Source organism: Rhinatrema bivittatum, chromosome 5 (genome assembly GCF_901001135.1).
Source record: "Rhinatrema bivittatum chromosome 5, aRhiBiv1.1, whole genome shotgun sequence".
NCBI lineage: Eukaryota > Metazoa > Chordata > Amphibia > Gymnophiona > Rhinatrematidae > Rhinatrema > Rhinatrema bivittatum.
In genome coordinates this window covers 135,628,710-135,653,954 of record NC_042619.1, presented here as the reverse complement: position 1 = coordinate 135,653,954, position 25,245 = coordinate 135,628,710, and the positions used below count along the sequence as shown (strand labels likewise).

General features: G+C 44.2%; 1 protein-coding gene across 1 annotated transcript in view; it reads left to right on the top strand.

Annotated features, from left to right (window-relative positions):
* CNMD (chondromodulin) overlaps nucleotides 1-25,245 on the top strand; it is a 96,601-nt gene that overhangs the window by 35,583 nt on the left and 35,773 nt on the right. The window contains exon 4 of the mRNA XM_029602981.1: nucleotides 9,723-9,836. Coding sequence (XP_029458841.1) covers nucleotides 9,723-9,836 — 114 coding nt within the window. The remainder of the gene's footprint in view (nucleotides 1-9,722; nucleotides 9,837-25,245) is intronic.

Sequence of the window (25,245 nt, the reverse complement as noted above, 5' to 3'; positions counted from 1 at the left end):
CCGGACATCCCTGTAGGAGGTCGACTGTACCATTTTCTACAACCATGGTTGCAGATCACCTCAGATCAGTGGGTGCTAACAATTATCGCACAGGGTTACCACCTCAACTTCATAACTCTTCCGGCAAACTCCCCGCCTCTTCAAGCGTGGAGTCTATCCACCCCATTTGGCTCAATTACAACAGGAAGTATCTCTTCTTCTGCAATCAAATGCTATAGAACCCGTTCCTCCCTCTCAACGAGGCAAGGGATTCTATTCCAGATACTTCCTAATACCCAAAGAAATCGGGGGGACTACGTCCCATTTTGGACCTTCGAGCCCTCAACAAATACCTTCAAAAGAGAAGTTCAAAATGGTAACCCTAGGCGCGCTGCTTCCCTCTGCTACAAAGAGGGGATTGGCTGTGCTCTCTCGACCTCAAGGACGCTATACCCACATTGCGATCACACAATCCCATCGCAAATATCTGCGGTTTTTCTAGTTGGCCACGACCATTATCAATACCGTGTCCTCCCTTTCGGTCTAGCTTCTGCCCCACGAGTCTTTACCAAATGTCTCGTAGTGGTAGCAGCATTCCTCAGGAAGGAAGGTGTCCACGTCTACCCATACCTGGACGATTGGCTAATCAGGGCCTCCACCCAACAGATAGCTCAATCCTCCCTAAAATTGACAATTCAAACACTCCTTTCCTTAGGGTTTCTCGTCAATTACGAGAAATCTTGCTTAGTCCCGTCTCAACCTTTATCCTTCATTGGAGCAGACTTGGACACCTTGCAGGCAAAGGCTTACCTTCCTCTTCAGAGGGTCCACACCCTAATATCCCTGGCTCACCAGCTCCAGTCTCAGAACACTGCCACGGCTCGCCAGTTCCTCGTTCTCCTAGGACACATGGCATCCTCGGTTCAAGTCACTCCCATGACCCGACTAGCCATGAGAGTAACACAATGGACTCTACGACACCAATGGATTCAAGCTTTTCAGCCTCTGTCCTCCATAGTCACAGTCACGCAAGCGCTGCGCCTATCCTTAACCTGGTGGACGACTCAGGTCAACCTCCTTCAGGGCTTACCCTTTCTTCCACCGGATCCGCAAGTAATCCTAACCACCGACGCTTCTCACATCGGTTGGGGAGCCCATGTGGACGACTTTCAAACCCAAGGGTTATGGTCCAACGAGGAAGCCGAACACCAGATCAATTTCCTGGAACTTCGCGCAATCCGCTATGCACTCCGAACTTTCAAAGATCATCTATTCCATCAGATAATCTTAATCCAGACGGACAACCAAGTGGCCATGTGGTACATAAACAAGCAGGGAGGCACAGGGCTCCTTCCTTCTGTGTCAGGAAGCTGCGCAGATCTGGGCGGAAGCCCTTCTCCCACTCCATGTACCTCAGGGCCACTTACCTGCCGGGAGTAGACAATGTATTGGCAGACCAGCTGAGCCGTGTCTTCCAACCGCACGAGTGGTCAACTCGATCCTCTTGGTAGCGACCTCTCTGTTTCACAAGTGGGGTTCTCCCCGCATAGACCTCCTTTGCGTCCCCTCAGAACCACAAAGTGGACGATTACTGCTCTCTCATTCGGAGCCCAGCACTCTCGGCCGAGGGATGCATTCTCCCTCAAGTGGACAACCGGTCTGCTCTATGCATTCCCTCCACTTCCTCTTGTGTCAAGACTCTCGTGAAGCTACGCCAGGACGGGGGAACCATGATCCTGATAGCACCTTACTGGCCACGCCAAGTATGGTTTCCAATACTCCAGGATCTCTCCATCCGCAGGCACATTCCTCCTGGGAAAGGACCCGCATTATGCTCACTCAAAACGACGGATGCCTCCTCAATCCCAACCTCCAAGCCTTTGTCCTGACGGCATGGATGTTGAAAGGTTAGTCCTTCAGCCTTTCAACCTTTCAGATTCCGTTTTCTCGGGTCCTGATAGCTTCACGAAAGCCTTCCACAAGAAAGTCTACTCATACAATGGAAAAGGTACACATCATGGTGCACTTCTCAGTCCCTTGATCCCCTTCCTGTCCAATCTCCAAATTCTGGACTATTTATGGCATCTCTCTGAATCAGGTCTTAAAACCTCTTCTATCAGAATGCATGTCAGTGCGGTAGCCGCCTTCCATTAAAGGTGTACAGGGTGTCCCTATTTCAGGTACAACCCCTAGTAACCCGTTTTCTTAAAGGCTGCTCCATCTGAAAGCCACCCCTTACGTCCTCGGCCCCATCTTGGGACCCTTAACCTGGTTCTGGTCGTCTAATGAAACCTCCCTTTCGAACCTCTGCACTCCTGTGAGTTTAAAGTATCTCACATGGAAAGTGTTATTTCCTCTTGGCTATCACTTCAGCTCGCAGGGTTAGTGAATTTGCAGGCCCTAGTTACCTATCCGCCTTACACTAAGCTCCTGCAGGACCGGGCGGTACTCGCACTCACCCTAAATTTTTACCTAAGGTAGTTTCTGAGTTTCATATTAATCAATCCATCATACTACCTATCTTTTTTTCCCAGGCCCCACTCCAACTCCGGGGAACAGACTCTGCATACCCTAGACTGCAAACGAGCCTCTAGCTTTTTATCTAGACCGTACAGTTGCTCACAGGAAGAGCACTCAATTATTTGTCTCTTTTCATTCCTAACAAGTTAGGACATCCTGTGGGTAAGCAGGCTCTTTCCTCCTGGTTGGCGGACTGCATTTCTTTTTTGCTATCAGCAAGCTGGCATTCCCTTTCAAGACCGTGTGAAAGCACACTCTGTGAGGGCCATGGCGACGTCAGTGGCACACCTTCGATCGGTGCCGCTTCCTGACATCTGCAGGGCTGCAACCTGGAGTTCTCTCCATACCTTTGCAGCCCACTATTGTTTGGACAAAGCTGGAAGACAGGACTCCATCTTCGGCCAATCTGTCTTGCGTAACCTTTTTCCAACGTGATGTACCAACACCCTTCCACCTTCCCGGTAGGGTGCGGATGCCCTTTACCAAATTCCACCCCAGTTGTAGTGCCTGTTTGCACGTCGTTGGGTGCATTTGGTGCAAGTCAGGACATCCTCAGCTCGGTACTCACCCATTTGTGAGGACAACCATCCTGCTTGTCCTGTGAGAAAGCAAATGTTGCTTACCTGATGTAACAGGTGTTCTCACAGGACAGCAGGATGTTAGTCCTCACGAAACCCGCCCGCCACCCCGCGGGTGTTGGGTTTGTTTTGTTTTTACTTTCTAGGCACTGCCTGTAGCTTTGAACATCAGACTGAAGGGAGACCCCTGCTGGCTTGCAGGGTCAGTGCCTTGCTGGGCATGCCCAGTAGGGGCCAGTCAAAGTTCTGTTTAAACTTTGACAGAAGTTTTCCGTGGTGGGCTCCATCCTCGATGTCACCCATTTGTGAGGACTAACATCCTGCTGTCCTGTGAGAACACCTGTTACATCAGGTAAGCAACATTTGCTTTCCCTGACATTACAAGGTCAACGCAGGAAAGGAGGAAGAAATTCATACAAATGAGAACTGAAGCGATGTCTGTTTGCTCCATTTACCCTTTCTCTACCCATGTAAAGTATTTCGATTTTGTATACATTTTCTTTGAACCATCACATCTTCGTTTCTTTATTGATTCACACCAAGTAATTGCGACTTAGACAGTACAGTGGGTATAAATAGGCTTGTAATCGGTAGCATTTGATTTTCTTTTTTCAAGTTTAGACTTTGAAGTTTTTCGCTCCATAGAGTTTCAACTCACCCCCCATGCATTACTTAATATAATTAGATTGGTTTAATGATTATAATATTTTTTCTTTTGTATATTGTTTTTTATGTTTGAAATAATAATGTAAACCATCATTTCCAATCACAATGGTTTATTTGTGTAATAAAGTAAAATGCAATAAAAATAAAATTTAAAAAAAAAAAGGTTTGGATAAGTTCTTGGAGGAGAAGTCCATTAACTGCTATTAATCAAGTTGACTTAGAGAATAGCCACTGCTATTACTAGTATCAGTAGTATGGGATTTACTTAGTGTTTGGGTAATTGCCAGGTTCTTGTGGCCTGGATTGGCCGCTGTTGGAAACAGGATGCTGGGCTTGATGGACCCTTGGTCTGACCCAGTATGGCAATTTTTAATGTTCTTACCGAGGGCCAGTGGTCTTAGAGGATCTGGGCTTTGCTATTGAGCAGAAAGGTTGAGGAGCAAAGATTATTCAGACAAGGTAGTAACCACCCTGTTACAGGCCAGGAACCAAGTCCACCTTCTTAGTTTATAATAGAGTCTGGATAGTTTTTGAGCTTTGAAGTTCAGAGACCGGAGTATCTCCTTTTTAGGCTACGGTACCTACCATTCTGTCTTTTTTTGCAGAATGGACTTCAAAGGTACCTGATGGGTATTAATGAGGCACAAACGTCAAACATTTTCCATTGGAAAAGAAAGAGTAGAACTAGGGGTCACGATATGAAACTCCAGGGAAGATGACTCAGAACCAATATCAAGAAATATTTCTTTATGGAGAGGATGTTGGATTCATAGAATGCCCTCCCAGAATTGATGGTGAAGACAAAAACAGTTAATGTATTCAAAAGGGCATGGGACAAACACCGTGGATCCCTAATGGATGGTATAACATTTCTGCATGGGAGTACCCTGCACGGAGCTGTAGTTACCAACCTTAACAGAATGCTTACTACCATAAGCAAAATGCTGAGCAAACTAGATGGACTATTTGGTCTTTATCTGCCATCATTACTATGTTACTGGGTTTTTAAATGGCTTGGCCTTGAATTCCCTGAAGGTGCAAGTGGTGATTGTTGCCTGTTACAGAGCATAGATCCAAGGGCTTTATTTATTTTATTTGTATTCTGCTTTTTGGTACTTCAAAGTGAATTATATTCAGTTACTGTAGGTGTTTTCCTGTCCCCAGAGGGTTTACAATCTAACTGGGAGATTTATCAAACTATGGTAGGGCTATAACACACATTAAACAGCGTCTATTACGCGATTGTTGCCCTATTGTGGCAGCAACAGGCAATATTTTAGATAATTTGCATATTTGAGCCAAGCTTCCCACCTCTATTCCAAAGATTTGCTTTGCATGGGATTTACATGCATACATTTTGTAAATCCATGCAAAGCAGCTCATGCATAGGTAATTTAATATAAATAAAAATAACTCGGCTGACTTAGAAATTTGTTCAATCATATTATTTTATCTACAGCTCTGGGGAAATCACTAATCTAACGTGTGAGCATTGCGACTCTAACATAGGCCGACCAACCAAAACCAAAAGTAGCCAAAAGTGAAAAAAGGGTACAGAGATCAACCTGACCCCACCCCCCACACTTCAACTTGAGGTGATCCAAAAAAACCACAGTAAAAAAAAAATACAAGTAACTGTTTTCATGCCAACAGAGCCCCCGCAACCCAATCAGCATGTTGAAAAATGCGGCCATGAGGTTCCCCCTACTCCCCCTTTCTTTAAAAGAAATGGCTGACAGGTCTTCCCTGGTACGCCAGCCTCCCAGGCCCCAACCCCCTCCTCCCCCCCGATTAAACAAATCACCTCATTGGTGTTTACATGCCCCCCCCCTCCCCCTTCAAGACCAATTATTCATTGGTGCCAAGTGGACCACCCCCTCCCCGAATCCCCTACTGCACCCATTACCTAAAAAGGCCAATGTCCAACATGCAGAAGCGTTTAGGTGCCCCTAGCCCAGGGTCCAAACAGCCCCATTTTTCAGAATGGTGCCGACATAACCTCGCCACAGTCTCATGACTGGGGCAAGGTCTGGGCACCACTAAACACCAGTGAGGTGATTTGTTTAAATCATGGGGTTGAAGTACCGGGGGGGGGGGGGGGGGGGGGAACTGCCAGCCATTTATTTTAAAGAAACAGGAGGTGGGGAGAACCTTATGGCTGCATTTTTCGAAGACTGATTAGGCTGGGAGGTGGTCCGTTGTCGCGCAACTGTTACTTATATTTATTTATTTATGAATTTATTTATGTATTTATTTATTTGTTTTACTGTGGTTGTTGAGGCTGCCTTGAGTGGCCCCGGGCTGAAGAGGGGTACTCCTTTTTTTTTTTTTTTCCCCCCCCCACTTTTGGCTACTTTTTTTTTTTTTTTGGTTGGCCCTTTAAGGTGATGGTGGCTCCCTGCATTGGGGGCCAGCATCAGATGTAAAGAGACCATGCCATGGTGTTTTGCCTCACCGTGTTTTGCCACAAAACAAAACGCTGCGGTGATACAGCTGCAATATTTTTTTGAGGGAGGGGCCCAGTATGGCACCTGTGATAAAACAAAAAAACTCGGTTTAGTGAATCCAGCTGTAAGTTTGTACTTGAGGTAACGGAGGGTAAAGTGGTTTGCCCAAGGTCACAAGGAGTGGCAGTGGGATGTGAACCTTGGCTTCCCACTCCTCTAATCACTAGGCTACTCTTCAGCAGCTTATCCAGATGTTGCATGTTTCCTAAAAGGGGTGAAGCATCTTCATTCACCAGTTCATAAGCAGGTTCCTCCTTGGGATCTTAATTTGTTTCTCAAAGCTTTGTGTACCGCTCCATCTGAGCACATTAAAAGAGCCTCTATTACTAGTAACATTTGTCAACCCTGTTGATAGAGATCTGGTATTAAGATTGTTCCTGCGTAATCGGAACAAATTATATTATGGACAAAAGGTATGGATCTATCCCGATATCATGAAAGAAACTCAATCCCGCAGAAAAGTTTTTGTAAGCTTGTGTCAGGAGGCAAGATCTTTTGGTGTTCACATAAATTTAAGATACCCTTGTAAATGTGTTGCACAGTATAAGGAAAATACTTTTCTATGAACCATCTGAACTGGAGAGTTTTCTGTCTAAATGTAAAAATGAAGCCAAGTTATCTAAACCCACAGGAGCTGGATAAATGATATAGGCTGTTTTTCTCTCCTTGTTAGTCTACAAGAGGTGTGGTCTATTAAATTTGCTCAGGATTTATAGGTATTCCTTTTATCTTTCCTCATATCGTTTAGGAATATTGACTTACATTGGATCTTTGATTTGATGTTTTTGAATGTTATGATTATTGTTTGATGTAATTGCTTAGAGATTCTTTGTAAGTTTAATTGTGTAATTATTATTTAAATATAGACTAAATAAATTTAAAAAAAAAAGAGCCTCTATTAAGGATTTAACACTGAAGGTGGTGTTTCTGGTGGCGATCTGTTCAGCAAGGCGTATTTCTGAAGGTTTCAAAGGCAGATGTATCTCTTCAGACTGTACCTCCTTTTTATTTGATCCAGTCAGCAGATCTCCCAGTATTCAGAGAGAGGGATGCAATAGGAGATTATGAGAGCCTGCATTCTTTACACATAAAGAGAACCTTGCTTAGATACTTAAATGCGACTAATTTCTTTAGGAAATCAGATTGTTTGTTCTCTTTGGGGGGTCAAAAGAAAGGAGATGCAGCCTCTAAGGTGACTATAGCTAGATGGATTAAGGAGGACAGGTTGGTTCCTAAGGAGTTTCAGGCTCATTCCCCAATAAGTCAGGTGACTTCATGGGCAGAGCAACAGTCTGTCTCCTCGGGAGATCTGCAGGGCAGCCATGTGGGCTTCCTTGCATATCTTTTTCAAACATGATAGGTTGGAGGTGCAGGCTAGAGCGTTTGCCTACTTCGGAGTAGGGGTCAGGGATCAGGGATCATGAGGGTAGGTTTGACTGGATCACCCCCTGATTGAAGGTGGCTTGGGTATGTCCCATGCATTCTAGATTGGGCTGGTAAGGAAGGGGAAATTAGGTTTCTTACCTGCTGTTTTTCTTTTCTTGTGTCCTACCAAACCAATCCAGGGACCCATCTACTTTTAGTGTCAACCTGCTGTATAGATCATTCTTGGTCAGATGTTTACAGTGATAGTCTAAGGACCCAGTTTGTTTATGGGTCTATATGATAACTCTCCTGCTTGAGGGGAGGACAAGTTTAATGTGTTGTGCTTTTTACAGATATACTGAAGTGCTGTAGGCTTCACAGTGCCCTATAAGGGGTGACATCAGCCAATCTGAAGACATGGTTCTACATATTGTAAAGTTTGCAGTTGAGAAAAATTGTGTGAATGACCTACAAGAAGCATATTAACCTGGCCAACTATTTTGAGCTGGTTATGCAGAAGTGCACCTGAAAAGCATCTATCTGGGACAGCCTAGTGGCTTAAGTGGCAAGTGCTGTGCACGTCTGTCACAGGGCAGTGAGCTGGAGTCAGAGGGCATCCCACAGAGGCGATACAGGGCTGCAGGACAGGACTGGAGCTGATATTCTGCCTAACCAGCCCCCCTCTCCCGCAGGTTAAACCCTTGGGTTCTGGGAGCAGTAGAACTTGTCTCCTGCTGAACATCATAGCTGGAGTCAGGCACAGGCTGAGAGCTGGGTCCCAGTAGGCTGGGATCTGGGTCCAGGAACTGGCTGGTTTGGAGACAAGGCAAGCAAGGATTGGACTGGACAAGAACTAGACTAGACAGAACAGGCAACAATAAACAGGAAAGCCCAAGAGGGCACAGTGCTAGCTAGGAGAACCTTAAGGCCTGCTAGGTTCTCTTAGCAGGACTTAAGGTAAGGTAAGAAAGTCCAAGAGGGTACTGAGCATGACAGATAGGCCCAGGAGGCTGCAGAGCAAGGCCAGAAGACTTGGAAGGGCCCGTAGCAAGGCAGGAGGCCAAGAGAGGCCACAAGGCAAGGCAGGAGGCCTGGATAGGCTGTAAGGCAAGACAGAAGGCCTGGGTAGGCCACAAGACGAGGCAGAATAACCAGGCAATGCAGAAGGCCTGGGAAGGTGACAGGACAAATCAGAATAATGGACAAATCAGAATAACAAGGTAAGGGTGGCCAGGTCAGAGAGCTGAGGTGACTGAATGAAGAGGCACTGAGGGACCGAACAGGCTGGGTTAAGGAAGGCGGACTGAGGCTTCAGATGATCAGGAAAGTGGTGATTTGCACAGATGGGAGAGTGGTGGAGGTGAGGCTGCACAGCAGGCAAAATTGTAATAGTTTCTATGCGGAAAGTTTCTGGTTCGATTCCCCAAATCGGGTCTTCTGCACTCTGTCAGCCCCTTGGGGAAGAAGTTGTGGTCATAGTTAAGCGTGACAATCTGGTTGGGTTTAGAGCCCATGACAAAGGGTTCTGGCTAATGGCTTCCAGCTCCAGGACCACTGCTATAATGTCCAGATTGGGAACTTTAAAATGGGGGAAAACATTTCCTGGTAATTGTGAATGAGGGTTCATAGCCTCAGGATCCCAGCACCAGTTCTGATTGAGCTGAAAGAGAATAAGGAACTAATGGAGCAAAAAGGGAAAAAAAAGTATCCAGCATAAACTACCGTGTACAAATGAGATAGCTGAATTACACAGAATATTGCCTGTATCTCAGCTGTCACAATTGAGCACCGCAGTGAGCAAATTAAGTTTTGTTACCAAACTAGCGCTTTTCCAAGTAATTGCAGCTGTGCAATCTAGTGTGTAAACACCAGATTACAGTTTGAAAACTGTTGTATGCAAGTTCTTTATATTCTCTTTAGAAGTTGTGGGGGCTTGTACTTTTGATTTTAAATTACCATGATTATGAATTAGTTTTGAATGAAAAGGTAATTTTTGGTAAACATACCCATTAAAATCCCAGACAACCTCGCTACTTTGTTTCTTTAGGAATCAGAATATATTCAATCCGTGCAGCCATAAAAAAATTTTTTTAAATCCTTTTTACAGGGTATAACAGGTATCCGCTTTGCTGGAGGAGAGAAATGCTACATTAGAGCACAAGCCAAAGCTCACATCCCTGATGTTGACAGCATGATGAAAGAGAGCCTCTCCTTTGACTTGGTAGGTACCATTGGAAGAGTGCCTTCCTAAAGATTATGCACACCATAGTTTATAAATACTAAAAGACAACCATCATGCCGTTTAGACAGTCCATACTGTCCATACTAAAGGAAGAGAGTTGTCTTGCTTGAACGCTAGGTGCCTTAAAATAAGGTATTTTACCAGCATAACAGTTTATGTTCCTCTTCCATGGTATTCCCAATAATAGAAGCATTGATGCCGACTCATCAGTCCCCTAGAGTAGAATGGAGGATGAGCCAACAGTGCAGGCCTCAGGCAGCTCCTGCTACAGGGAACAAAATGGATGCACCCAGTAGCTGAGCAATGGGGCTTTCATGCTGGTTTACCTGCAAACTAGTCTCTCTTCTCTGGGCCAAGCCTCTGAAAGAGAATGGCACAATATTTGTTCTCCTGCTGACATCTTCTAGTTCAAGATTTTTTCTTTTTACTCATTTCTGTGATGATGTTAGCAGTTCCAAACATACTGTCACAGCTGCATGTATTTAATTTCCTCCTAGCCACAGAACTTATTGTCCTTAAATTTTCTCTTCATCTTTCTGCTGTCCCCTCACTCTCCAGAAGGTAACGTTGCTGAATTTTTTCATTAACAAAGTTTCTGCTCTTGGCTGCCTCCCTCTCTCTCTCTCTCTCTCCAGTGCTCTTCACATTAAAATGTATTCTTTTTATCTTCTCAGAAAATATCTCCTTAATCTTACAGTCCAAGCCCATAACTTGTAATTTGGATCCTACTCATGCATCTTTGTCTTTCTTTACTTTCCTTCTCCCTACTAATTCACCTTTGTTCTCTGGTATCTTCCTTTCATCTTGCAAGCAAGCAGTGGTTTCCATGTGTTACAAAAATAAAACTCTTGACTCCTCAAGCATTGCCATTTCGCCTCTTTCCTCATTTTCCTTTGCTAATTTTTGAATTATGATGCTACTTGTGAAATCTCTGATTTTCTGACTGATTAGCTTTTGGACACTAGGGCCTAAGTTTGTAGTAGTGAATATTACTGCGCATTCAGGCGTGTTCTTTCAAGGACACAGAAACCCTTTAAATGTTCAAACACAAGGTAAACTATGAGCTCTTCAGATGTCTAACGTTTTAAAATAGGGTCGTGCATGGAAATCATAAGGAGCGTTCTAGGGGCATGCTTTTCCATGTGCATGCAAAGGTACATGGGAGGAGGACAATGATGAAAGCCGCTTACCCAAGTACCGTAAATAGCAATTGCCCTGGTCAGCTAAGATTAAGAGTGATCTTCCATAATGCCAGCCTATGCATGGAATTCCTTATTTTATGCATCTAAGTCCTAACTAAGCTGTTGAAAATGTAGCCTTTAGTGTTTTTTTCACTGAATTAGAATGCCTTTGTCTCAAATTTACTTCTCTTGGCCAGGTATACTGGGCTGTTCCCTATCCCAGGGGTGAGCAAATTTTTTAACTGCAGCATTCCCATGCATTCATGCAATTGGATCGGCCCTCCAAGATGGGTTACTATATATATATATATATAGTGTGTGTGTATACATTTTTATATCTATACATTTTTATATCTATATATGTATAGTTATATATGTAAATACAGTTGATTGCAAAAGTATTTGACCCCCTAAAAAGTCAGCAGATTTGTGTGGATTACAAATGACAGTTACACAGATTATTCCAGACAGTATGTTTATTGCAAACCAGTATGCTTTTAAAGTAAATTTTCAAAGTCACAATTCATTATTTCTCTGCATTTTTTGTAAAATAAAATTAAAAACTGAAAAATTCTGCTTGCATAAATATTCATCCAGTAGACAATATAAGATTATACGTAGCCGGGAGGAGACTGCCTGCTCCCTCTCCCCTTCCCTCTCTGGGGGATACTGACCATGCTAAGAGAACTTACCACTTATTACCTCATACGCGATCCGAAAAGTCTAAGAAAGGACACCTGTTTGTCTCAGAATCACACTGCTTTATTTTCAGACACTTCAGGTTTAGCATTTGGAATAAAATAAACCCATGCCTCTGACGTCCTTAACACAGCACAGGTTTATACTGAGTAAAGCTCTGCATCATTAATAAACTTTGCATATTAGAGACCTCGATTTGCTTTGGGTATATTAATTAATTAATAAACATAACTAGCTAGCCCTCATCAGTTCTCAACTTTATAGAGGTGCAGTTTGCAGATCCATGGGAGACACTCTGGCTCTCGGAGGACGTTCCTGGATTGGCAGCACAGGTTGAAGTCGCCATTGTCCTGGCTACTGTGCAGCAGGCAGGACCTTCTCTTACTTGGGGAGGCCTCGGGCAGGCTGAAGCAGGTCTGCTGGCTGTAGGGAGGGGGGCAGGCAGCAATGGCTCAGGCGTCATCTTCAGGTGTTAATGAGCCTCTCTTCGCCAGTTGCTGCCCTGAGTCTCTCACTGCTGCAGCTTTTAACAGTCAGGCCATGAATATGCAACAGTTCATGCATAGTCAATCAGAGAATGAAAATAGGGTCTCTCTTGTTCTTTAGAATGCTGGCCCTTCTTTCCCATTGGAGGGGGTGGTCTCTGATTTTGTCACATGGCAACTCTGAACCAGATCTCAGTCCTACAACAGCTTGACCCACAAGCTATCTTGCAGTGACAGCGCTTTTCTGTGAGCTGACATGTCTAATAAACTGCCCTTCGGATAGTTGCTTTTGCCTCTGTGACCTGCCTTTGTCCTGGGCTTAGTTCATGTTTAATTTATTTTATTTATTTTATTTAAAACATTTCTATACCGGCCTTCATGAATGGGATTCATATCAGGCCGGTTTACATGGAACAGGGGAAACCAGAAGTAAAAATAAAACCGACTAAACATAAATAAGAAAGGTCGAAAATTCAAAGTTACAATAAACAGGGGTATTGAACTTGGGAGCTAGTGTAGCTAGGAATAAGTGAAGTAGGAGTAAGAGCGATAGAGATTAACTAGGTAATTATCAATTAATATGTTATGAAATTAATAGATATTAAGTTCCTTGATCTGGGTATGACGAGTTAATTTGTGTTAGGGGAAGGCTTGGAGGAAAAGCCACGTCTTAAGTTTCCTTCGGAAGGTGTGGAGGCATGGTTCCAGTCTTAGATCAGTCGGTAGTTTGTTCCAGAGGACTGGTCCTGCTGTAGAGAAGGAACGTTCTTTGGTGGTTGTTAGCCGGGTGGATTTGGTAGGTGGGACTTGCAGCATTCCTTTATATGCCTCTCTGATGGGCCTGTCTGAGGCATGGAGTTTGAGTGGAGCCTGTAGGTCTAGGGTGAGTTGTTTGTGAATGGTTTTGTGTATTATGGTGAGTGCTTTATGTTGAATTCTGTATTTTATTGGCAGCCAGTGTAGGTTACGGAGGATAGGGGTAATGTGGGCGCTTCGGTTAGTGTTAGTTAAGATTCTGGCTGCTACGTTCTGGAGCATTTGTAGCGGTTTTGTTGCCGAGATGGGGAGCCCCAGGAGCAATGCATTGCAGTAGTCAGTCTTTGAAAATAGTGTAGATTGGAGGACAGTTCTGAAGTCCTGGAAGTGGAGGAGAGGTTTAATTCTTTTCAACACTTGAAGCTTGTAGAAGCATTCTTTGGTGATATTATTGATTGATTTTTTTAGGTTTAGATGATTGTCTAGTATGACTCCTAAATCTCTTGTGTGAGAAATATGTGTGTCCGGTGAAGTAGAATCGGTTTTAGTCCAGTGTTCAGGAGAGATGAGCAGGATTTCTGTCTTGGATGCGTTGAGTACCAGGTTCAGGCTGGAAAGGAGACTTTTTATGGATTTCAAACAATTTTCCCAGTAATCGAGTGTTTTTGTCAGGGTTTCTTTTATGGGGATCAATATCTGAACGTCATCTGCGTAGAGGTAGTATGTTAATTGTAGGTTAGTGAGTAGTTGGCAGAGGGGTAGTTAGTAGATATTGAAAAGGGTTGGAGATAATGATGAGCCTTGTGGAACGCCTAGGGTTGATATATAACTTGGTGATTCTATGTTGTTGACTCTCACCTTGTAGCTTCTATTGTTGAGGAATGAGTTGAACCAATTGAGGGCAAGACCCGTGATTCCAATTTCTGAAAGACGATTTAGGAGGATGGCATGGTTTACCGTATCGAATGCCGATGAGATATCTAGAAGGACCAGTAGGTATGCAAGCCCTTTGTCTAGTCCCATGAGGATGTGGTCTGATAGTGAGATGAGGAGGGTTTCTGTGCTGGCTGATTTTCGGAAGCCATACTGTGCAGGGTAAAGAATTTTATTTTCCTCAAGGAAGTCAGAGAGTTGTGTGTTAACAACTTTCTCTGTGAGCTTCGCTAGAAACGGCAGGTTCGATATGGGTCTGAAGTTGGCGAGTTCTTTTGTGTCTAGATTGGGTTTCTTTAGGAGGGGTTTGAGGGATGCTGTTTTTAGCTCGTCGGGGTAGATTCCTTGGGCCAGGGAGCAGTTTATGATATTGGTAAGTGAACTGGAGATGGTGCTGGGGATGAGAAGCAGAAGTTTTGTAGGGATGTGGTCTGTCGGATGGCTGGAGGGTTTCATTTTTTTTGAGAACGGATTCTATCTCCATGGTGGTAGTAGGTTCGAAGGAGTCAAATGTGTTTCTGGGGTGATAGATGGTGTTGGAGTTGAAAACTGGGGTTATTGTATTAGTGGGGAGAAGTGCCAATGTGTTTGCAATTTTATCCTGAAAGAAGCGTGCAAGATCATTGGCTTTAGATTGAGCCTGTTCATCAGGGATGGTGGGGGCAGAGGGTTTTGTGAGTTGTGAAACAAAAGAAAACAGAGCCTTGGCATCATATTGTATATCATGGATTCTGTTTGCGTAGAATTCCTTTTTAGTCTGTAGCAGAGAGGTCTTGTAGAGATGGAGGAAGCGTTTGTAGTCTGATAGAGTTTTGGTGTTAGGGTTTTTACGCCATGTGCCTTCTTTATGTCTGAGGTCTAGCTTCATTTGTTTAAGTTCTGGGGAGAACCATGGTTGTTTCATTTTTTGTGACCAATTGATGATTTTTGTCATTTTCGGGCATAGTTTGTTGGCAATTGTTTCCGTGATACTGCTCCAAGTGAAAAGCGCAGAGTTGGGGTTGGAGCAGTCCAAATTAGGGAGATCTTTAGTTAGCTGTTCACTAAGAGTGTCAGAAGGGCATAATTTCCGGAAATGAATGGTAGATTGAGGCTGGGTTTTTGCAGGATTTACTTTGGTAGTGAGAGTAGTTGATATCAGGGAGTGGTCTGACCAGGGTACAGGGGTGCAGACTGGAGCATTCTTGTGAGACAGGTTTGAGTTGATGAATATGAGGTCCAGTGTGTGACCAGCTTTGTGGGTAGGTTTGTTGATGATTTGTTCAAAACCCATTGCTCTAAGAGTGGAGAGGAAGGTATCGCAGATAGGAGAGAGTGGTGAGGCATCGACATGGAGATTGAAATCCCCCAATATCATAGCCGGTAAGTCTGTATTTATGTATTTGGCAATCGTTTCTATGAGAGGGGAGACTTCAGTGTCCAATATTCCTGGTGGGGCGTAGACTAGGAGAATTTGGATGTGTTTTGACTTGAATAAACCTAGTTCCAGTTTTTTTGAGGAAGATTTGACAGGTTGCTGTGTTAGATGGAGTTCTTTCTTAGTAGCTAGTAAAAGTCCTCCTCCTCTTTTTTTGGGTCTTGGGATTGAGAAGAAGTCGTAGAGGTGTATCGGTAGTTGGTTTATAAGGGGGATGTCGGAAGTTTTTAACCAGGTTTCTGTGATGGCACAGATGTCTGGTTTGGAATCCAGCAGAAAATCATTGAGGATGTGGGTTTTCTTAGTGAGGGATTGGGCATTGAAAAGTGTCAGAGAAAATAACGTGAATCCTAAAAGTTGGGTGAGAGGTGAAATCATGATAGGGATGAGAGATCTCTTAGCTTGGTTCACGGGTCGTAGTAGAGGTCTCAAGTTAAGAGAGACGTGTCGATGAATAATCGGGATGGGGTAGGTTAGCATATTGGAAAAAAGCTTATAGCCCTTAAGTAAATAGGCAGATTAGATAAACAGGGCCCGTATTCTTGTTCTGGTCAAAAGTTCCACATCTTGTTTTTCTGTGCTGAGACATACATGTCAGCATCCATCTTTTAAAGTCTGTATCCTTCTAGGGTCAATATTCATAGAAGTTAGAATTCATATTTTGTTGTATACAGTGATAGAACATCTAGTGCCTTCCTACAAACTCCTGTGCTGTGGAAGCTCCAAGTTTACACAGATAAAAGATATTGCCCTAACAATTGGCCTCTACCTGGGAATCACTAAAAAAGATCAGCTTTTCAGGATAAAAGACTTCCTAATTCCAGTACCATTGGTCAGACTGTGAATCTGAAGGAAAGCTGTGAAAATGAAGAGCATTCTAAGGAAATTAAAGATAAAGTTACAGACATGCACAAGATAAGGCTACAAAATAATATCCAAGTTCTTGGGATATCCCAATGAGCACTGTTGGATCAATTGTGAAGAAGTGGAAGCTGCATCATAGCATTCAGACACTGCCTAGACAAGGCTAACCCTCAAAACTCAGTGTCAGAGCAAGAAGGAGACTTGGGGAAGGGAAGCCACAAAGAGGCCAATGATCACTTTGAGGGAGCTACAACGTTCAGTGGCTGAGACTGGACTGGAGGTGCATCAGACAACCATATCAAGAGCTCTGCATACAACTGGCCTGCATGGGAGGGTGGCTAAAAAGAAACCATTACTGAGGAAAAAAACACGTCTGGAGTTTGCCAGAAAGCATCAGAGTGACTCAGCTAAAATGTGGGATAAGGTTTTGTGGTCAAATGAGACAGAAATGGAGAGGTCCATATTTAAAAGCCAGTTAGATGGTTAACATAATAGTTATGTTTAGATGGCTTACCCAGCTATAATCAGCCTTTATCTGACTTCAAGATAGCCGGCTAATAAGTTAGACGGCTATAATTTAGCTGGATAAGTTAGGGATGGATCAGGGGCATAAATGGGAGGAGTTGAATTAGTCAGCTAGGTTAACCGGCTAACTCCAGTATTCAGAGTTAGCCGGATAACATAGCCGGCTAAGTCTGGTTGAGTCAAAGAGTTGTCCTTAAGTTAGCTGGCTAACTAATTAACCCATAGATTCAACAAAATGTGAAAATAATGCATGGATAACACCTGCGCTAAGAAAAAGGGGCATGTTTATAGAAATTTTAGAAGTACCGCACCACACGATAACGTACTGTGCCCCACAATAATATATATGAGAGAGAGACTGAGAGACTATCTATAAGGCCCTCCTAATAGTCAAGTATTTATATCTCTATAGGAGGGCCATCTAATAGCTCGATGTGAGGTACTGGTGGTGGTTTAGGGTTTAGGGGCCAGTTTTCCATGCAGAGTGAGAACAGCACAGTATACCTCGATGAAGATTTGACATCATTTGGAGTGAGGAAAGTCTCACAAAGATGAGATGTTATCTCGGCCTAGCTTGATGGTACCCTGTTAGAGTCCATCAAGCCGCATGGTTGGTCTTGGTCGCAGTACAGTTTGGCAGAGTCTATGTTAATTCTTAATAAATAAATGCTGCATCTGCAGTTTAGTTTCTGTATCCTCTCCTTGTGCTATCTGTTTTTGGTGCCTTCATCTGGTGCTGACAGGACTGACAGAATGCAGCCCATCGATGATCTGTGTAGGGCACTGAGCCTAGGGACTTGCCTGAATTCTACCCAGGTAGGAGTTTCATGTCATTTCACCAATCGATTGGCATCGATGGAGGCATGAACAAGGCACAAAGGTATCGAGATCTGCACCGTTCCTGTGGGTGGGAGAGCTCATCCTCCCCACATTGTAAGGAACTAGTCTCCACAGGCAAGAACCCTTGATGACAGCAGTGCAGTCTCCTTATGAGAGAGAGGGTAAACAGGAGCCTGGGCAAGCAGTGTTGCTGTTGCACCTTCAGTGCCATGCCCGGTATCAGTTGCCTGTGCACATCTGTGACCAGTGCATCAATGGGGCATCCAGTGGCATGTCGGTGCCATAGGGCCTCCACCTTTGGGCTCCACAGGCATCATTGGTACTGCTGGACCATCGACATCTTCAGATATCAGTTTCCATCGGTGCCACCAACCCTTAGGCATTTTCGGTGAGCCATCAGCACCTTTGGGTGCTGTATGCATAATGAGTGACACTGGGCTTTTGCTGTCTGCAGACGCCTGGCACACCATAGATAGTGCTGCATGCCGGGCATCTGTGGCACAGTTAGGCATCTGTGAAGCCCTGGGCGCGGCATCGTTGGTACCATTGATGCGATCCATCGTTAGGGCACTATTGGCACGGGAAGTGCCGTAGTCACTGGGGGCACCGGTGGACACTGTCAGAAAGTGCAGGGCACCACCGCAGAGCACCATGGGCACCTTCAATTGCTATGGATTTCCCTTCTGCCATCATCCAGCAGAAAGCAAGGCTAGTCATTCACGATTCAAATCCAAGGGCTGCAATTAGCCTCTTGGAGCGTTGTCAGGTACCATGGGTACTGTGGGGGCAATGCTGCCTACCACCAGGGATGGTAAACAATACACAGGGATATTTCAAAATAATTCTCTACCCATCTGACAATTACATACACATAAAGGGCCAGATTTTCAAAAGCATTTACTCGAGCAAAACTGGTTTTTGCTCGAGTAAATACACTTTACTCAAGTAAGTGGGCTTTTCAAAATTGCTACAATATATGCCATTGAATTGTCCATAGGATTTACTCAAGTAAGTGCACTTTACTCGAGTAAATAGCTTTTGAAAATTGCTACGATAGTATGTCACATTTACATGCGTAACTCCTTTGAAAATGACCCCCAAAGAGAATAATTTATCAGTACAATAACTTTATTGGTATCACAAAATATAAAATCACATCTCTTACTAGACAGTATTAAAACTCACTAACCATCACATACACACCAACCATTCGTACTATTAAAAAGCTAACACCTGAAACATAGTGACATTACATGCTTTTATCAATTGGATCGGGAGGTACCGTGGTGTGCAAAGGAATCATTGAGGAAGAACTTGTAAGGTCTTGGGATATAAAACGGTTGATAAGATTATTAGTTTAAGCGTTGTGGATGTACTGGGTAATAGATAATTAAAAACCAGTAATAAATAGTGGAGTATATATTGCATACTTGGATAAAAATATGTAACAAAAAAAGTATTGATAAAAGCATGTAATGTCACTATGTTTCAGGTGTTAGTTTTTTAATAGTACGAATGGTTGGTGTGTATGTGATGGTTAGTGAGTTTTAACACTGTCTAGTAAGAGATGTGATTTTATATTTTGTGATACCAATAAAGTTATTGTACTGACGTATTACATGTATAAATTATTCTCTTTATGTGTATGTAATTACCACCAGGGATGGCCATAGTCAAAAACCCAGTGGAACTGACGATGCTGGGGCAGTGAGCGCCATGTGTAGCGTATGTTCAGGAGGACGCTGATGGTTGGGTCAGAGCCTAAGTTTTCCGATGGTGGCAGAAGGATGCCTTGCTGCTAGAGACCACCTTTTCTGCATTGTGGCAAAAAAATGTATTGGGAAGTAGGAGCCAATTTTCTGTTCAATTAGTGTCTCCTGTTCCATATCAAAATGTAATGGTAAGCCTGCCCTGTAAAGCAGAGGAGTAGGGCAAGAGGAGTAAAGCCCCTCCCCCCCCAAAAAAAACCACATTATTGCAGCTGACTGCAAATGGATGTAAATAGACTGTTTCCTTCTGTTAAATCTGCTATAGTTTCTACCTCAAATGAAGAAAAGTCCTTGAGAACAACCAGCACTTGTGTGGAAAGTACATTTTGTGGTTCATTACTGGAGGTCCTTGAAGACTCTCCTTCCCTCCCCCACTTGGTTCAAGAACCCTTAAGTCTGTGCAAGGACTGATTTAGGACAACCAAGGTTACATTAGTAAACTCTTTCCTTTAAGGAACAAGGAAAATAATTATTTTTAAGTGCCTCCATTTTCTCTCTTTCTTACTGGGGATATTTACCTTGGTATAAATATAAGCCAGAAGAAAATGTAGCTCTTGTCTTCTGCAGTTCAGACATATGCAGACCACTGCTTTTTTGTTTTTGTTAGAGAAGGCTGTTCACAGACTGCCTTAGCTAGTCAGCACTTACTCCTACAGCAACTGTAAGATAACATATAAAGGTGTTGAGAGATTTGTAAGAGATCAAATTTTATAACATTTGTCTCGAGCACACGAGTTAAGCTAGAATCTTGTAATTAGATAAGGTGCCTGCTGGCAACCACAGAGTAACAAGAACATAAAGCAGAAATGTCCAAAACTTTGTAATGTTTTTATTGAAAAACCCATTACAGCTAGCAGACTCACTGATGAACAGTTTTCTATTTAGTTGTCTAACACTTCATTTTCACACTCCTTTGTGTGAGTGGGATTAAGACTTTCCAGCTGCAGAGGCCTAGAACAGTGATTCCCAACCTTGGGGCCTGTCAGACAATTACAGGGGCTCTGCCGGAAATACAGCGATGGAGAAAAAGATCGGACTCTGCTTGTCCGTGATCAGCTCTGACTGTTTGATCCCCTCTTTAAAAAGGTGCCTGGTCCTGCCAGCTGTCTATCCTGTCCCTCTTGATCTTCCCCCTTTCCCCCACTGTATGCCAGCAGCAGGAGCATGTCGGCTTCCTGCGCCAAGCAAGGCCCAATCTCAGTTCGCGCCTGACAAGAAGCTGGCATGCTATTAAGTGCGGCTCCTACCGGCAGCATAGAGGGGCGAAAGGAGGAGGATCAAGTCTGTGTTTGTGCCAGGCCTGGTCAGAAAAGCCACTTCTTCTCTGCTTCTACACCCCCCACCAAGCTGTGGCCCTATTGGAAACAGTGAGCAGCAATATATTCCCTCCCCCTCCCCCTTTCCCCACCCCCCGGCAGTTTGGCCAGCAGTACCGATGGGGCACCTGCTCTTCCTGCATCTGGGTGTGATGGAGACTCTGCTTCCCCCTTTACAGAGTGCAGTCCCCAGGGAAAGAGGTGAATGGTGGTGGTGCTGTCCCTCTCCCTCTCCCCCCAGCCAGCAAGAGAGTGGGACTAATGGTTTGCCCACTCTACCTGCAACCAGCCTCTCTCTGCGGATCAGATCAGCTGTTTGACCTGCACAGGAGGAATAAGTTAGAAACAGAGCCACCACCCGCCAGGAGGTGAGAGAGAGAGAGGTGGATCGGGAAGGCAAGCAGGAGGAGGAGCAGCATCCTTCAAGTTGAAGAGGGGAAGAGGTGATGTGCAAGAGAATGGCGACCATAGTTCCCTCTAAGGTGAGTGCAAGAGCGAGAGTTTGGGCATTTCAGAGCATTGCTCACAGGCTTTACATGGTCGCTCACATTTCTTTGTGCTACATACAGAAATGCAATGCTAATACTGGCACTCAAAAACTGTTGGTTTAAAAAAATTGTTGCTCACAAGAAAACAATTTGCACACACACCCCTAGTCTCTCCTTGGCGGGAGCATTGCTGGGGACTTGTGAGGAGGGCAGGAAAGAGTACCCTGGGGAGGGGGGAGGGGGGAGGGGAGTGGGCATTCAAGAGGCATGGTGGGGTAGGAGAGCGTGGGGAGTGTGGGAGAGTGCCTTGGGAATTTGTGGGGTGTATGGGAGTGGGAACTTGAGGTGAGATGGGGGGTGTGGGTGGGAGAGAGAGTACAGAACCACAGATTGGGTTGGAGGTGGGAGACTGGGAACTCAGGGACTGAGCTGGAAGGGTTTGAATGGGGATTTGTGAGAGCAGAGGGCTCAGAGGTGGAGGGGAGAATGAGGACTCAAGGATTTGAGTAGGGAGTGAGAGACGGGGGGCTGGAGGTGTGAGATGGGGGTAAGAGATAAGGTGAGCTGGAGGGGGGGAGGGCTGCTAAAGGAATGAAGGGGGCAGATGAGGGAATGATGAAACAGGTGGAAGGGCTGGGGAGGGGATGAGAGTGAGAGTTGGAAGGCTGCAATACTGTCTTTTGCCAAATTCTGCAATCTCCCTCCTTCCCAGCTTATGCTGCACCCTGTCTTCTGATACTGCCCTTTCCTCTACCCCCCGTTCTGCCCCTTCCCTCACTTGTGCCTGACACTGCCTGCCTACTTCCTCCTTTTCTCGTGCCTGATGCTGCCCCCTCTTTTCTTTCCCTCCCTGTTTCTGCTGTCCATCTCTTTCCCTCCCAGTTCCCCTGATGCTGTCCTCCTGCTCTCCACAGGACAAAGGGTAGGAGAGGAGATCCTGAGGAAGAGGTGGGTGGGAGGGAGAAGGGGGAAGAGTGATGGAAAAAGAAAAGTGAGGGGAAGAGAGAGGGAAAGGAATTACACATTCACTGAAAAGACAAAAAATAAACAGAGCTAAAATGGAAAATAAAAAAAAAAGGCGAGCGGAGATACAAGAGAGAGAAGAAAAATCAGGTAGAGCATACTGAAACAGAGGATGAATAAAAATGGGAGACGCAAAACAGAAAATAAACTAGAGACATCAAAGGTTGGAAAACTGTTCATTTCTGAGAGAGACATTAATCAATATAAAGAAACTTCCGATCCAGTCCAAAAGTATTACGGTCTGCACGTATGTCCCACAAACTACGGATGCAGCAGAAGGCTTCTGTCCGTCTTGTGGCAGCGATCCTTGCCCTGGACTATCCACCTGGAAGTGATATTGCCTCCATGGGCTGGATGGAACCGAATCCTCTGCAACTCTGATAGAACTCTTCCCCACCTCACACCCCTTCACTCTCCGTCATGGAACTTCCTGTCTCCCCCCCCCCCCCCCCACATCCGACTGGGTGAATCGCTCAAGTGTTCCAGAAAATCTGGTAACTTTCACTGGGGATGGGAATGGCAGGAGGGAGAAGAGAGAAGAGAGAGACTGGAAGGGAGGGTCTGTGGAGAGAGAGAAAGAGATGCTGGTGGGTTGGGAGCTTCAGCAAGAGAGACTACTGAAGATATGCTGGGAAGAGACTTGAGAGAGTCTGGGATCATAAGGGAGACGCTTCTGAGGAGATAATGATGGAGAGGGACTGTGGGGAGGGGCTGGGCGAGAGAGAGAGAAGCTGGGGGAGGGGGAGGGATGGGAGCGAGAACTGTGGCGACAAGATGGAAGTGCCTAAAACTGTTGGATGTTGAAAAGGGACCTCCGCACCCAAAAAGGGCGGGAAACTGTAGCCTAGAAGATCTTCATTCTCTAACAAGTCTTCCCTCGTTGAACCCTTCAGTGTTTCTCCTTATCCAGGAGATATTCACAGCAGTGCAAAATCATTCCTCCCCTTTTCCTACATACTTTACATATGCATTGTTTCTGTGTCCTTCTGGCCATCTCAGATGCCAATCCTGGCATAGTATTGTCAACCCACTGGATTAAGGTCTCGATTCACTGAATCTTTTCTACCATTCTGTGCCTATGGGGTGGAGAGGCAGGGAAATTTAGTGAATTAGGTCCTATAGATTGCTATGTACATTTCTGTGTTAGGAAATTTTAATTTACATTTCCAAATAGTTTTGGCAAAATGAGAACTCAAATTTAAAATGAATCTTTTTTTTTTTAATTTTAGTATTCTAAGCTGTATAATTTGAAAATGTGGTTTACATAAGAATATAAGATATGCCATACTGGGTCAGACCAAGGGTCCATCAAGTCCAGTATCCTGTTTCCAACAGATGCCAATCCAAGTCACAAGTACCTGGCAAGTACCCAAACATTAGATAGATCACAAGCTACTATTGCTTATTAATTAATGTCATAGCAGTTTATGGATTTATCCTCTAGAAATGTATCCAAACCTTTTTTAAACCCAGTTACACTAAGTGCTGTAACCACATCCTCTGGCAATGAATTCCAGAACTTAACTATACGCTAAATGAAAAAGAACATAAGAAATTGCCATGCTGAGTCAGACCAAGGGTTTATCAAGCCCAGCATCTTGTTTCCAACAGAGGCCAAACCAGGCCACAAGAACCTGGCAAGTACCCAAACACTAAAAAGATCCCATGCTACTGATGCCAGTAATAGCAGAGGCCATTCCCTAAATCAGCTTGATTAGTAGCAGTTAATGGACTTCTCCAAGAACTTATCCAAACCTTTTTTAAACCCAGCTACTCCATCTGCATTAACCACATCCTCTGGCAACAAATTCCAGAGCTTAATTGTGCGTTGAGTGAAAAATAATTTTCTCTGATTAGTCTTAAACGTGCTACTTGCTAACTTCATAGAGTGCCCCCTAGTCCTTCTATTATCCAAAAGTGTAAATAACCAATTCACATCTACTCATTCAAGACCTCTCTTGACTTTAAAGACCTCTATAATATCCCCCCTCAGCCGTCTCTTCTCCAAGCTGAACAGCTCTAACCTCTTCAGCCTTTCCTCATAGGGCAGCCATTCCATGCTCCTTATCATTTTGGTCGCCCTTCTCTGCACTTTCTCCAGTGCAGAGAAGGGCACTGCATCTTTTGAGATGCAGTGACCAGAACTGCACACAGTATTCAAGGTGCGGACTCACCATGGTGCGATACAGAGGCATTATGACATCCTCTGTTTTATTTTCTATTCCCTTCTTAATAATTCCTAACATTCTGTTTGCTTTTTTGATTGCCATAATACACTGGGCCAACGATTTCAATGTATTATCTACTATGACGCCGAGATATCTTTCCTGGGTGGTAACTCCTAAGATAGAACCTAACATTGTATAACTACTGCAAGGGTTATTTTTCCCTATATGCATCACTTGCACTCGTCCATGTTAAATTTAATCTGCCATTTGGAAGCCCAATCTTCCAATCTTGCAAGTTCCTCCTGCAATTCATCACAATCTGCTTGAGATTTAACTACTCTGCATAATTTTGTGTCATCTGCAAATTTGATCACCTCACTTGTACCCCTTTCCAGATCATTTATAAATATATTAAAAACATCGGTCCAAGTACAGATCCTTTGGCACTCCACAGTTTACCTTTTTCCACTGTGAAAACTGACCATTTAATCCTACTCTCTGTTTCCTGTCTTTTAACCAACTTGCAATCCACAAAAGGACATCACCTCCTATCCCATGAGTTTTTAGTTTTCTTAGAAGCCTCTTATGCGGGACTCTGTCGAACACCTTCTGAAAATTCAAATACATCACATTTACCAGTTCACTTTTGTCCACAGGTTTATTCACCCCTTCAAAAAACTGTAGGAGATTTGTGAACCAAGATTTCCCTTGGGTAAATCCATGCTGGTTGTGTCCCATCAAACCATGTCTGTCTAAATGTTTTGTGATTTTATTCTTTATAACAGTTTCCACAATTTTTCCCAGCACTGAAGCCAGGTTTACCAGTCTGTAGTTTCCCAAATTACCCCTGGATCCCTTTTTAAATATCGGGGTTTCATTGGCCATCTTTCAGTCTTCAGGAACATCGGATGATTTTAATGATAG